Source organism: Salarias fasciatus, chromosome 3 (genome assembly GCF_902148845.1).
Source record: "Salarias fasciatus chromosome 3, fSalaFa1.1, whole genome shotgun sequence".
In the NCBI taxonomy this organism is placed as follows: domain Eukaryota; kingdom Metazoa; phylum Chordata; class Actinopteri; order Blenniiformes; family Blenniidae; genus Salarias; species Salarias fasciatus.
In genome coordinates, this window is record NC_043747.1 from 23,816,157 (window position 1) to 23,831,607 (window position 15,451).

The following is a 15,451-nucleotide window of genomic DNA, read 5'->3' on the forward strand; positions in this document are numbered from 1 at the left end:
GACTGATTTGTGGAATCAGATGTTTTCACTTCGGGCCTCCGGCCACATGATGGCGCTCGTCCCTGATTGGCCCATGAAGAGCGGGACATCGTCGGCGAAAGAGATGATCTTCCTTCATTCTGGTAGCTGCAACCCGTTCCTCCACAGAGTATTAAAAACCTGCACCCGGGCGTCAGTTGGAGTTATTTAATGGTAGAAGAACGTCTTTTGTGACGGACGTCTGACTGTTTGTGTGTCTTCCTCCCTCCGGGGTGCCGAGCAGCGTTTTAGAGACAAGTTTTTCCACTTCTGTCTTGTCACCTCCATCATACCTGCCCTTCCGTTACTCTTCCTCTCCCCCCGCCACTTCCTTGCGTATGATTTTTGTCCTCTCGTCTTCCTCAGCCTCTCTCTCACTCTCTCTCTCTCTCTGGACCGACTCCTCTTCCTCTCTTTCTCACTCTCTTTCATCCCAAAGTCCAAGTCCAAGTTCATCTGGGTCATTATAACCCCACTGAGAGATATTCACCTCCACTAAGAGCTCATCTCTCTCCGTCCTTCTCTGAGTCCAGCTCCAGTTTGATCATTATTGGTCCTCAGAGACAAGTTATTGCCCTCGTGTCCCTCTTTTCTTTTTACCTCTCTATTCTTTCTTACTTTCTCTCGTCTTTGGCATCCCGGCCCCCTGCTCACATTTTCTCCTTCACCTCATTTTCCTTTCAGTTCCTCGTCCTCAGGCTTCCAACGTGGAAGTTTGTTTTTATATTATAACAATGCTGCGTGGTTGAGGTGGTCGTCTGGACTCCTGCCTCAAAATCCCTTCTTTTCATGGGGTCAAGGGTCTTGCTCAAGAGTCCTGTGGGAATCAAACGCACGAACTTCTGTTTCAAGTCCATTTCTCTAACCGGCAGCGATTGACAGATGACCTGTTCTCCAAGAAAGTTTCCTCGGATTCTTCACATTATCATTCCCCCACCGTGGCCACGTGTCCAAGTGTCCTTGAGCAAGGCACCGAACCCCAGGAGAGGCTGGGAGTCCTGTGTGGCGGCTGCAGTGAAATCCATTTAGCTGAAGGAGGAGAGAACGCGTCAGTCGCTCGCTCTCTCTCTCCCAGTCAGGGTTTCTCTCTGTAATGAGATTACACGGGATTATAAAGGCTCGTCTGTCTGTAATCCACACCACTCAATCCCATTTCACTGTTTAAACACACACCCATGTAATTCTCTTTCATGCCACTCCGTGATCTCTCTTCTTCTTTTCTCCTCTTCCTTTGTACCTCTTTCCGTCTTAATCCCTCCGTCTTCTTTGGTTACGCAGAGTAAATGATCACCACGGCTCATTTTCTCTTTTTCCTGACTCCTTCGCCCTTTTTTCATCCCTCCTCAGTCTTTAAATCCCTCCCTTCTCTTCTTGTCTTTCCTCGCTCATCCCTCCATCCCTCCATCCCTCCACAGCGTGTGAGGAACATGCGTCCTTCCTTCCCGCCACCAGAGCTCGCATGTGAGCCACAACTGGACACACGTGGCCGCCACATGCACGCGCACAAACACAACCGCTCCACAGGCTGCGCTGATTAAAAAGAAGAAGAAAAAAAAAGAAAAAAGAAAAAAAAATATGGAAGAAAAATAAAAACTTCCCGAGCAACTCGTGAGAAAGTTTATGAAACGGCAGAGCAAGTGATCTGACAGATATCGCACACACACACGCACGCACACGCGCGGGCCTGTGATTGGTCCGAGCACCCGCCAGTCGGGGGGCGGGGCCTGGCTCCGCGGGGGGCGGGGCCAGGCGCGGGGCTGACCTGCAGTCTGATCCATTCGCCTTTACGCACGGAGACCGGACAGTCCGCGAGCCTTCCGCGCACGGAGCGCACTGTGCACCGAGAGGAGAAACTCGCAGAAGAGCCGGAAAAGTGCGCGAGGAGAGGCGCGAGCGGAGAGAAAGAGGAGGAAAAGTGTGTGAGGCAGAGAGAGAGCGTGCGCGTGCGGCACTTCTCCCAGCAGCGGCATGTCGCTCCCCGGCTCCCCTCCGCTGCTCTCGCCGGGCTCCGGCGCGCCGACCCCGGTGGCGCTGTACCGCTCCGGACCGGAGGGGCTCCACACCTCCTCCTCCTCCGCGTCCTCCGCCGCCGCCGCCACCGGCACGTCCAGCCCGGCGCACGCCAACTCGCACGCGCACTCGCTGTCCCCGTCCCCGCGGCTGACCAGCGGCATGCTGAGCGCCTTCCTGCCGGGGCCCCTGGGCGGCCTGGGCTCGCTGACCCCCGGCGGCTCCCCCGGCCTGCCGCAGCCCTCCGCCGGGCCGTGCAGCGAGTGCAAGCTGGTGGACGTGCACGGCGTGAAGGTGGCCAGCTTCAGCGTGGACGGCCAGGAGCTGATCTGCCTGCCGCAGGTGTTCGACCTCTTCCTCAAGCACCTGGTGGGGGGGCTGCACACCGTCTACACCAAGCTGAAGCGGCTGGACATCTCCCCGGTGGTCTGCACCGTGGAGCAGGTGCGCGTCCTGCGCGGGCTCGGCGCCATCCAGCCCGGCGTCAACCGCTGCAAGCTCATCTCCAGGAAGGACTTCGAGACGCTGTACCAGGACTGCACGAGCGCCAGGTCGGTCCTCTGTCCCCGCTTTTACTCTTTTGCCACGAAAAACTTTTTATTCTCTGTCCCGTTTCCGCGTCTGTCCGCTTTGGATGGAATTTACGCACCAAGTTTCCGCCACTTTTTATTCGTGCAACATGCCAAGAATTCTGTTCCGACACGGTCCGTCCCTCGTTTTCTTCTTTCCAAGTTGTTTGAAGCAATTTTCTGCATTTCCTCCTCGTAAAAAAATTCATCCTCTCACTTTAAATTACTTCTTTTCTTCTTTTAACGAAGCAATGCAGTTTATTTTAATATGCTGGTGTAACGTAACGGTCCGTCTCTTCTGCTTTTACTGGAAAAAACGGATTATTATCACAATATGAATAAAAAAAGAAAAGTAAATCACTTAAAATACGATATTAATAATGGGAAAAATCAAAGTTTTGTGCGGATTTAAACGCATACAATATTGGATTTGTGCTATAAAGCCTTCATGACACCTGAATTTATGACGATCCTGCACATTTTAGATTTCACAGCATATTACTGATGCAGATAAAAAGCGGGTTTTTGTGACACTCATGCACAATAGTTTGTTTTTCAGATTTTCTTTTTCTTTTTCCGCTCATCGGCAATGTTTCTTCCTTCGCTTTGGAGCTGGAATTGATGTTTCTACTGTGTGCGTGTGCGCGCGCGTGTGCATGCATGCATAAACAGACACATGTTTCATTACTTTGGTGTTTTAGTGCAATAACAACACCGACGGCAAACAAATGCAGAGCAAACAACCCGCAGCTTCCCTCTGTTTACACCTAATCCATTACTTTATATCTAACTGCTGCGCACGCGCGTGCGTGAGAGTTTATGTGAGTGTGTGAGTGAAGAAGCCTCTATGTCTGACAGATAAAGTGTGTGAAGAGAAATTGCAGGTGTGTGTGTGTGTGTCGCATACGCTGCAGGATGAATGTGTGTTTGTGTGCAAACAGACACTTTTGTGTCGTGTATTTTTAATGCCTGTTATGTAAAGTGTGTGTGTGTGTGTGTGTGTGTGTGTGTGTGTGTGTGTGTGTGTGTGTGTGTGTGTGTGTGTGTGTGTGTACACCTGACTCCGCGCAGGTTTACGTGTTCGGACCTTTTGAAACTCCACACCGAATCGACTTTTCCCTCCATCGAATGTGGATTTCTACACAGATATTCACTTTAAAAGCAGAAAAACAACCAAATCACTTCATTTAGATTCTAATTTCATTAAAATGTAAGGTTAATTGTGGATCAAAATACGTTGTATTTCATTAATGTATTTATTTTTAACCGAGTGCTTTTTGTGTTTGTTTTTCAGCTCAAACTGATAGAAAGTGGTTTTGGTCAATAGAGGGTAAAAAAAATCTGTGCTTTTAAAGGATTTCATGGTTTTGTGTCACTTTGTGGAAGATATTTAAAATCATGTGTGTCTGGTAAATCATTTTACGGCTTCTATCTTTTATTATGTTGTGGAATAATAGAACTAAACAGAGTTTGTGGACAATATTCCTAAAGAGTCCGTTTTTTTTTTTTGTGTGGTCAAAGTCTTGAAATGTGTGATTTTTCTCAGTCTGACAGATTTTGAGCTGATTAATTCTGTAATAATTGCAGCGAGTCAAAGAGAACTGGTCCTGAAATATGGAAAAACAGCGTTTGAGTGAAATTCCCGGCAGTCTGCCGCCGTCCCTCCTGCTAGACACTCAGTTGATTTCAGCTGAGTGGCGTTTGATTCACATTGACCCGTTCACACACACGTTCACACACCGGCAGAGGCGATTTGATGCAGTTCGATGTCTTGCTCAGTGACACTTCCATATGCGGGGAATTGAACCCACAACCTTCCGATTGCGAAGCGATGTTGGAAAATGTGAAGATAGTGAAGAAATCAATCACTTTAATTAACGATGGCGCTGTTCTAGTAGGAGTAGTGGATACAGGACCACAGCTGGGAGAGGGAGTCGCCGTGTTGATGGTTCGATTCCCGTCTAACAGCGACGTGCAGCATGCAGACTGTTGGAGGAGAGGGAGAACATGTAAACCCCGGTGAACGATGTTCCCTCTGAAGGTGTTCTGGTTGGTGTGAGGAGAGATCATCAGTCAGCGACTGGTTCTGGAGAGAGACCAGGAGCTGGCAATGAGTGAGAGACGCTTGCCGGAGAAACTGACTGAACCTCCTGACCTGAACAGAGACGGTTTGGCACCAGATCACCTCATCGATACTTTAAACCGGAGCGTCTGATCAGACATGGAACGCTGTGTCGATGAGTTTTATTCACGTTATCCATAAAAACGGCGTCAGTCGGCACTTTGAGGGTGCGCTCGGTGGCGCGTGTTGCAAATGATGCGTTACATTTAAGGCCTGATGGAGGTTTTTAAAGCAGGGGTGTCAAACATGAGGCCCACGGGCCAAAGCTGGAACGCCAGATGGACCAATCCGGCCCAAAACCACCAAGATTGTTTAAGCGTAGCGAAACGAGTTGAGCTATCGGACACACACTAATTTATATTTTCTATATTCACTTCCTTCTCTTGATCTTCTCTTCTTAGTCATTCTTTCTCCTGTCTTTCCTCTCTCTCTCTCTCTTTCTCTCTCTCTCTCTTTCACACACACACACACACACACACACACACACACACACACACACACTCATGGGGGTACATGTCAGGGGTAATAATGGATCATGTGAATGCACATGGAACAACACGGCTGGAGATCCATTGTTGTTGAACACACACTCCTCCTCTCACTCCAATCATATTGACATTCTTCTAATGCCTCTCTCTCTCTCTCTCTCTCTCTCTCTCTCTCTCTCTCTCTCTCTCTCTGCGCTTTAACATTATTCAGGAGAAGAAAGAAACCCCCCGCTGTGTTTGGCTCATACCTCGTCCGCACTCTCTATATCTTTTCTTAATTCCAACCGTTCGTTGAGGAAACTGGACCGAGTTGTATCACTGAACTTAAAGGTGGAAAAAGTTATTTTAAGAAACACTGACATGTTTGTGCTGTGTTTCCGGATGAGTTAAATCCCCGTCGTTCCACCAGTCCAGAGAGCAGATCGCCTCCTCCCTCGTTAGGATCCTATTCACACAGTGTTCACCGGTGGAAACAGTAAACCTGTTGTTTCGGAGTTTTGGCTGTTTGTTGAGCTGAATTTAGTTAAACAGTGACGTTCAGAGTGACTGGGAACTGAACTTTTTCGTGAAATGGCCTCCAGAACGCCACCTGCTCTTCATAAACGGGGAAAAACACAACTTTTCCTGAACACTGGGTGCTGCACACGCTCTCAGTGCACGTGGTTTAGTGTACATTTCCTCCCATTGACGACACTGTCCTCCACAGACATGGAGCTTCGGTTCTTCATACGGCAGAACGTGGGTGAACCTCGACCATGAAGGGAGGCAGTTTGAAGGAACTGGAAGGTTTAGTGTTCTATCAGGTCACATTGGTCACAAATACACAGCAGCAACATCTGGCCTAGTATGAAAAACTACAAGAATGAAGTGAAGATGGTGTCAGTACCAAGACCCGAACATCCCAAGACAAGACCACGACCGAGACTTTAACGGACTGAGCTTAAATAGTAATTTTACACCGCTGATCACATTCACCAATTCACACACGTGAAGGTGTCTGCCATGCAAGGTGTGCTCAGTCCATCCACTGGGAGCACTTTGGGGTTTTGCGTCTTGTTCAAGGACACTTTAACACGGCGAGGTGGGGGAACTGAGCCAACAACCCTTCCGATTGCGAGACCATTTGAGCCGCAGTTACCCAAGACGAGGTAATCCCAAGAACAAAGCAAGACGAATTAAAGACGTTGAGTTGCTGAGGCCTCGTCAAAAACAAGACCAAGACCACAGCATCCCAAAACTAGACAAGAACACGGCTTTATGGGACAGAGACCTGGACAAAACCAAGATGGTGAGGGGCCAAGACCGAGTCGAGACCAAGATGGTGAGGGACCAAGACCAAGACAAGAAAGGACCAAGACTTTAAGGGGACAAAACTAAGTCAATACCAAGACCAGACCATTCTAAAGTCGAGACGTAATGGGGCCAAGATCAGAGCGTTCCAAGATCAGACCAAGACTTCAAGAGGTAGAAAGCAAGTTCAGATAATAGACTACAAGACTACGATTTAATGAGACCAAGACCAAATCAAGACCAAGACCACAGCATCCCAAGACCGAGGAACAGTCCGGACCAGACCAGTAGTGTTCCGGGTTACTACGACACCACAAGCTACTGGTTGGTGTGAGTCGGAGTGCATGTAGAGACTAAAGCTCCGTCACATGAAGACGTTTCTTTAACGTTAATTTTTTTTCCACAGCTGCAGTGAAGACGCTCCTCCTCCAGTTTGCTCATTAATCACACCTCACTCGTGTTTTTTAGCTTAAAAACAGAATGAACTAAAAGTTGGGTACAGACAGAAACAAATGTTCTCTGGAGGTCTGGACTCAATATTTGCTTTTTTACTTTAGAATTATGAAACAAAGCAAAAAAAAAAAAAAAAAAAAAAAGATGGACAAATTCTCCTTTATCATTGTGGGATTCCATGGAATGGTCCTTTAATGCTTCCCTGAGCACCTCAATAATTGTTTAAGCACACACATAATTAGTTCATTAATTACAAACCTGCTCGGCCCATAAACCGGCTGAAGAAAAAACAAAGTGGCGGAATAATCCTTTAAGAGGCATCTGATGGGGTTAAGGATGATTTATTGGTGCAAATCTGCTTCTTGTAAACACTCAAAACACACACGAGGAGAAGTGTTTGTGTGTAATAATAAGTGACTCCCACGCTCGCAGAGCAGGGCGGCCGGGCGGAAGTTTGTTCTGTTTACAGGAGTCCGGCACAGTTTGGGCTTCATCAGAGACTTCATATCTCAGAAAGCACTGTGGGACGCCGCTCTATTATCATTTCTTTTTAGAATTAACTCTAAAAATGGCATTTTACAGTTAAAACTTAGCATTTTTGACATCCAGATGCTCTAAAACAGGGGTGTCAAAGACACCTAAATTCGTCTGGAGTGATAAAATCGTGCCATAATAACATTTAAATTTGAACTTCAAAAATTTGTTTGTTGTGGTGCAAAGTGTACATCATGAAAATGTCAACTGTTTCACAAAATCCAATCACTGCAGACAATGACTACATTCTCATTATAGACACACTTTTAGCGGAAAAACATTGGTTCAGATTACACTGAAATGTCAAAGAAACTGTGGCATTGTGGGTATTTTTACACAGCTAATGCTAGTTTACATGGCAGATTGTGTTCGATACTCTGAATACATTTGTTGAAAGTAAATATTGGTTTCCTTGAAATTTAAACAATCTTGATGGTTTGTCCAGATCTGCGCCTCTTGCGGGCTGGTTTTGGCCCACGGGCCTCAGGTTGGTCACCCCTGCTTGTGACCACTTCTTTACCTGATTTCTGTTTCATAACACGAAGCAACTAAGTTACTTTTCCCGGATTCACTCGATTCATTTGACACACTGTGTGTGTGTGTGTGTGTGTGTGTGTGTGTGTGTGTGTGTGTGTGTGTGTGTGTGTGTGTGTGTGTGTTTGGGGAATCGATGGTGAGTGGCAGGAGGGAGGGCTGCTGATGTCGGAGTGTTATTCTGGGCTCTCCTTATCACGACAGGCTGTTAAAGCCCACACACACTCCGTGACACAAGCCCAACACACACACACACACACACACACACACACACACACACACACACACACACACACACACACACACACACACACACACACCAGTGATGGAGGTTGAATTGTTTGTAACGCAGGAGGGAGAAAAGTTGTTTTGGTTTCTCATTGCATTGCAGGGACACACACACACACACACACACACACACACACACACACACACACAGCATGGAGTCCTTTCATCAATTGGATGTTTTTCATTCTTTTACATGGAGCATTAAGTTCTTTTAATGGAGCACAGTGGTTTGTAGAACACACACTCGAGCGCGGTCAGTTAGTTGTTTTGCCTTCTGGCTGAGGGGTGTGTGTGTCTGTGTGTGTGTATCTTTGTGAGTGTGCGTGTGCGTGTTGCTGTCTAGAAAGCACAAACAGAGCTATCAGTTGTCACACTGGCTCAGGTTACATCAGTGAGGTGGTGCTCACACTCGCCTGTGTGTGTGTGTGTGTGTGTGTGTGTGTGTGTGTGTGTGTGTGTGTGTGTGCTTTCAGCCCCGCTTTGTGCTGCTGGTTAATTGATAAAGGTTAAAGCTCCGGCCGGCCGGCCGGCGGGGAGCCGGGGTGGCAGAGCGGCGTTCGTTAGCGGCTCGCCGTCGACCGGTCGGACATTCTCTTCACACATCGGGTTGATGGCGCTGATCGGCCTGACGCCTCAGCCTCTGCTCCGTGGAACATCAGGGTTCTAATTCCATTCATTCCAGAACTCATAGAAATCCATATTTCTAGAAGCCTGAAGTGTTCAGGTTTTCCAGGGTTCTTGCTCCGGAACGTTCTGGATCAGATCGTTTTTAAAACTCTGACACCTCCGTGAATGTTCTTCACACGCTCCAGACTTCTCGCTAAGAAGTTTCTCACTTTCAGTAACGCCCACATGTTCTAAGACCCGCATTTCCTCCACTGGCTGTGAGTTCTGAAGAGCTTCCAGAGCTCCGTTCGAAATGTCTCTAAATGATTCAATCTTTCTTCACTCCTGGATTCCTCATGAAGTCTGGAACCTTCGTCTGGAACTCAAATATTCTTAGATTCCTCACAACCTGAAGGAACGTCTCATTTCCCACCATGTTCAGGCGAGCTGGACTCGAAAACCTTCATCATTTCAAGACATCTTTTTTTGTAGAATTTCTAACAAATTCCAGAGATCTGCAGAGTTTCCAGCGTTTTAGTGAGTTCTAGAGAACCAACACTCTCGACTTAATGCCTTCTAGAACTCTGACGCCCCGGACGTTCACGTGTTTGACTTGCAGAATTCTCACATGTTCTTTAATGTTCACTTTTTCAAAAACTCCCACATTTTCTAGTCTTCCCATGAATTGTGACGTACTTCATTTTAAAGAACTGTCCCACATTCTGAAAGTCTCACCCACCCTCTGGAACGCGCACACATTATAAACTTCTCACAGTCTCAGAAAGTCCAACTTAAACATTCTAGAACTCTCAGATGATCTAGAAAAATCTCAAAATGTCTTCATAGTAACAGAGTGACTCGTCGCACTGCTTCGTGGTAAAAGTAGGTTTTACAACAACGAGAAGAATTGTACCGTTTGAACCTTTCAACCATCTTTGACAATATGTTGTGGCTGTTTTTGGTTTTCGCAATCCGGTATTTTTTTAATTCACTTTTTAGTCGTTTTAATAAACTAAATTCTATAGTATTGCAACAAATTACCATTACAAGAAAATGGATGAATAAAAAAAAATAATGCAACCCCCTGCCAAGCAAATAAATTAATTAATTGGATGCAGCTGCCCCCTCCCCCCCAAAAAAATAATGTAAGTTTTGAAACTTTGAAATTTCAACATTTGATACAGATATATATGTAATAGTGATATATGGAAATTTCCCCTGGTGGGCTGATAAAGAATTTCTAGATTCAGCATTTCACTATAAATCTTTCCAGGTGAAAAAAAGGCTGACATCAGGTCTTGAAGATATTTCGATATTTACAATAATAGCTTGCTGTCTGGATTATTTTAAGAATAAAGAAAAACCCAGCGTCTCTCAAAGCAAGTAGAGGGTGAGTTGATGAGTGAAAGAAGGACGGCAGAGAGGAGCTGATCATGGTGAAGAGGTTTTACTGACGACCCTCCAGGAGCTGACAGGACGGCGCTGCACGCTCGACAGGAGCTTTACCAACGTCTGACTTCCAATCTGAGAAACTTTCTGTCTAGTAAAGGTGCTCCTCTGGTCCACAGTCCAGCCAGTCTCTTCAGCAGTTTGGTGGCTGAGTGTGTGTTAGTGTGTGTGTGTGTTAGTGTGTGTGTGTATGTGTGTGTTAGCGTGAGTCTCAGGGGCCGACGAGGTGGTTTCATGCTTCACTTACTAACTTAGACACAGACGGAAGATGCTCTTTCTCTCTTTATGTCTCTTTCTGCTCTCTCTTTTTCTTTCTTCCTCTCTTGCTCTCTCTCTCTCTCTCTCTCTCAGGATCACAGAAAGGTAGAGAAAGAAAGAGGTGAAGATCAAAGCAAGAAATATGACCCTCTGTCACCATGGAGAAGAACTGATCCTCTCCCTGTGTGTGTGTGTGCGTGTGTGTGTGTGCGTGTGTGTGTGTGTGTGTGTGTGTGTGTGTGCGTGCGTGTGTGTGTGTGAAAACACAGAGGGGAGAGGCAGGTCAGTGTGTGTTGGGAAATAGATAATGTTTCACAAAGACTGTTTCAGTCTCCAACTTTTAAGCTGGTGAAGGGGGGAGGTGTGTGTGTGTGTCGGGGGGCTGAGGTGGGTGTGTGTGTGTGTCGGGGGGCTGAGGTGGGTGTGTGTGTGTGTCGTGGGGCTGAGGTGTGTGTGTGTGTGTGTGTGTGTGTGTGTGTGTGTGTGTGTGTGTGTGTGTTGGGGTGGGGGGTTAACATCAGACTGAGGCTGCTAAAACTAATACCTGTAGAAAATGATGCTCACTGAAACTGGCCTGCCAACTTCTGACTTCAGTGTAGAGTGACTCCTTACACACACACACACACACACACACACACACACACACACGCTCTTTCTTTTGTACTTGATACATAGCAATGACCGAGTCCGCGTTTGCAAAACAAAGTTTCAGTTTTCAGTTTGTCTGTTTTTGTGTCAGAAAAGAACATTTTGAAACATTTTTAAATGTGCGTTTAAATGGCGTTAGCCCTGAAGACCGTGTCAACATGCTGAGCCGCGCCGCCGGTGGGGGTTTTGTAATAAAACCACAGACAGAAAAATAACCTATAGATATCTAAAATGGCGAGTACGCCGACAAACGACTGCTCCTGGGGCGCCGTGTTTATCGCCAGGGTCGCAATATGATAATATCACCGTATACCGTGATATCGCGACGTATCATGACATTCTTTATAGTTGACTTAAATAATAGAAACATGAGGGGTTTGGCTGAGGCTCAGGAGTCCGACTGTCTTCACAGCATGTTTAAAAGTGAATCGTTATTTTCATAAAAAACCTCCTACAGCGATGTATCAGGAAGGTGAGTGTTGCGATCTATCTCCAACTCGATGTTTTCTCACACCCGTGAGGGACATGTGCTCCAACAGCCTTTCAGAAAAGCTAATCTTTGCTCTGTTTCCATGACGACTAACCCAAGACGTTTTCAAAAAGTTCCACCTTAGGAGCCTTTTTTTTTTTTCTAAAATGTCCCAAAATATGATGGAAATGATTCATTTTCACTTGAAATTATAAACTAGGACCAAGAGAATAGACCCTCCAAACCCAGAATGCCAGTTCTGGTTCACTGCATAATGCCGGACAATATATCTTGAGCAGGATGTGGTACTGTTACTGGATCCGCTTTTCGTAAAGTACAAAGGAAAAAAAAAAACATTTTAATTGATTAACAAGAGTTAGCTAGGGATGCTACATCAACTGGATTTATTTGATCCTGTTCTAGATAAATAGGAGTTATTTATCATTCTTCTTTCACTCGGAACATGGCGACTCCTCCCCCGGACGCTGTTTACTAAACAGTCACCAGAGCAGTTTTTAAATCAAATGAGCAGTTTCGATAAACCGTGTGCTTCTGATGTTCGCTGAGGAGTTGAGAAAACCATGTTGCTGTCGGAGGAAACTTTTTTGAAAATGAGCCGCTCCTCACGCTGTCGGGTCCTCGATGCGTTGGCTGAACTTTAACCTCGGTCCTCATGTTGTAGCACGGACAAGAACGCCCCAAACACGCGACGCGCTGACGCCTGCCGCCACCTAGTGCCCACCGGGGGAACGGCACCAATCTAGACTGCCAGTTTAACGGCGGAAGTTTTAGAAAAAGATCTGCTTTTTTCGGTTCAGGTGGGGGGAGGGGGGAGGTTGTTGTCTGCAACAAGATTATTTGATGCCTGTGAACACACACACACACACACACACACACACACACACGCACACACGCTGAGTCTCTTAGGTGCACTTAGCAGATTGGTTTAGAAATGGCATTAGGGAGTGTCACAACAGCTTTTCCTCTCGTTCGCCAGGTAAATCCCTCCATCCCTCCTCCGCCCTCCTGTCATATCTGCACTCCTCCTCCTCCTCCTCCTCCTCCTCCTCCTCCTCCTCCTCCTCTCTTCCTTCTAATCCTGTTGTTTCTTCACCTCCGTTTTCCTGGTTTCTTCTTCAGTTTCCTGCCGCCTCTCCGTCCTCTCCGTCCATCTGTTCTCTCCCTCCTCCTGATTCTCCTCCATCGTTTCTCCGCCACTCTTCTTCATCTTTATCAACCTCAGTTTTACCCTCATTTTTTTAACTCATTTTCTCAGACTTCCACCTTTTCTAAAACATGTTTCTCCTTCTTTCTCGCTCTTTACTCTCTTTATACTCCTTTTATAATAATAATAATAATAAACTTTATTTGTATAGCACCTTTCAAGATCACTGAGTCACAAAGTGCTTTACACATTATAAACAACAACACCTCCTTTTCTATTTTTCTCATCTTTTTCACCGTTTTTCTCTTTTTTACTCCTCATTTCCCATGTTTTACCGTCTTGTCCTCTTTTATCCCACAATTCTTTTTTCTGTCTCTATATTTCTTCTTCATACTGCACTTCAGTTTCTTTTTTTATCTATTTTTGCACATTTCTTAACTCTTTTTGACTTAATTTCCCAACATTCCTCACATTCTTCATCTTTTTTAACCCATATCTGCACATCCTCCTTGTTTTTACACTTATCTTCCATTCTTTTCTCATTTTCTTGATTTTAACCATCATTTCTTTATATTTTTACTTCTTTCTCATCTTTTACTCTGTATCCCGTCTCCTTTCTTTTCTTGTTTTCACGTTTTTTTCCATTTTCTACTATATATATATATTTCATTCTTCCCCATTTTTCTTGTCTTTTCTACCTTTCCTTTCTTTCTTTTCACTCGATCTATCCGTTTACTTTTCTATTTATTATTTACTTGTTGGTGGAGCATTTTAAATTTCCCATCGGGGGACAAATAAACAATCATCTAATCTTCATTTTTAACTCAAATCTCAACTTCCTTTCTGTTTTTGTTTTCATTTATCTGATCTTTTCTCTCTTTTTTCCTCCTGTTTTTTCCTCATTATCATCCTCATCTACTTCCATCCTCTCCTCTTTCTTGCCTTTCTTATCTTCCCTCCCCTCTTTCACGTCTTTCTCCTCTTCCTCACTTGTTCATTCTTCCTCTCTTCATTCCTCCTCGTGCGTCTTTTTCCACTCGTTCTTTTGGGTTCATCTGTTCATCGTTTCCCCCTCCTCTCCTCTCCTCCTCTTTATTCAATCTTCTTGTCATTTACCCCCCTGCCTCCCTCCCCTCCCCTGTTCCTCTCCTCCTTTCCCTCCCTCCTCCTCCTCGTCTTCCTCCACCTGGTCTTATCTCTCTATTTATTGTGACGGCTTGTCTCCGTGTGTGTGTGTGTGTGTGTGGAAAGAAACGACAGAAAAAGAAAAGAAACGACAGATTTACAGTTTCCAACGGGCGGGCGTCCGCAAACTGCAATATCAAAGAGAGAGAGAGGGAGGGAGGGAGGAGGAGGAGGTCAGGGCGAAGGAGGAGATGAAAGGAGACGAGAGAGGAGGAGCAGAGCGAGGGTAAAGAGAGGGCAGCGAGGGGATGACAGGTGACGTACGTGTGTGTGTGTGTGTGTGTGTGTGCGTGCGCACCCCGTCCCACAGACAACATGTCATTAATAAAAACAGCAAGAAAACCTAATTATTAGCCTTTTTTCCCCCCCTTTCCCTCCAGTATAAAACCTCGGTGACAAACAGATGATCGTCTTAATAATTATAGCTGAAATCAATTAAAAACATGACAACATGCATGTCTGCGTGTGTGTGTGTGTGTCGTCCAGAAACTTTACCAGACAGCGTGTTATTAGCAGAAACTTTGTGTAATTTGTAATTATCGGTGTGAAAACATGTCAGGAGCATGCAAGTGTGCTGTGTTTATTAAAAAAAAGAAAAGTATTTAAGTCAGGGTTTTTTTCTCTTCTTATCTCACATATTTCATCTCTGTGTGTGTTCGTGTGTGTGTGTGTGTGTGTGTGTGTGTGTGTGTGTGTGTGTGTGTCGCCGCCGCCTCCCCGCGCATCAAAAATCCTTCCCAGACAGCGTGTTATTAATGAAAACGTATAATAATCCATTTAAAAACATGTCATCATGATTAGAATAATAACAGTGGTTAAACTGACTGAGACGTTTATGGAGGAAGGAGTTCTCATCATTCAGCCCGAGTGTGTGTGTGTGTGTGTGTGTGTGTGTGTGTGTGTGTGTGTGTGTGTGTGTGTGTGTGTGTGTGTGTGTGTGTGCGCAGAGCTTACCAAACTCCTGTTCTTTCCTCGGTCTTTTGTTGACGTCTAAAGAGAATGTGGACAGGACGGCGAAGTGGCGAACAAACGGTGGAACTGGGCTCTGTGACAGCTTAATCGTGGCGTTCTGTACGGTTCTGCGCCGGTTCTTTTGTCGAGGCGTCACCTGAAGTCCTCCTCGCGCGGTGCTAGCTTCATGCTTTTGTTGGCGCGCTCAAACTTTTCCTCCGTCGTGGAGTTTGGTGAGCGTTCCGGAGGCTCGTCGGAGTCACGCTGAAGTGATGTCTGGTTTGAGATATGCACTTTAAAATCTGAATCAGAAGGTGCTTCTTAAGGTTTAGAGGTGTTTTTATCATTTATTTGGTGTCGGTCCATCATGACGGGTTTATAACCAGTGAGAAAAGAAAGAAAACACCTTTAACG

The 15,451-nt window shown here is 45.7% G+C and overlaps 1 protein-coding gene across 2 annotated transcripts in view; it reads left to right on the plus strand.

Moving 5' to 3' along the window:
- The first annotated feature begins 1,841 nt into the window (after positions 1–1,841).
- LOC115385821 (dachshund homolog 2-like) overlaps positions 1,842–15,451 on the plus strand; it is a 93,703-nt gene continuing 80,093 nt past the window's right edge. For both annotated transcript variants that reach the window (XM_030087892.1, XM_030087891.1), the window contains exon 1: positions 1,842–2,579. In XM_030087892.1, the coding sequence (XP_029943752.1) occupies positions 1,987–2,579 (593 nt within the window). In that variant the 5' untranslated portion in view covers positions 1,842–1,986. The remainder of the gene's footprint in view (positions 2,580–15,451) is intronic.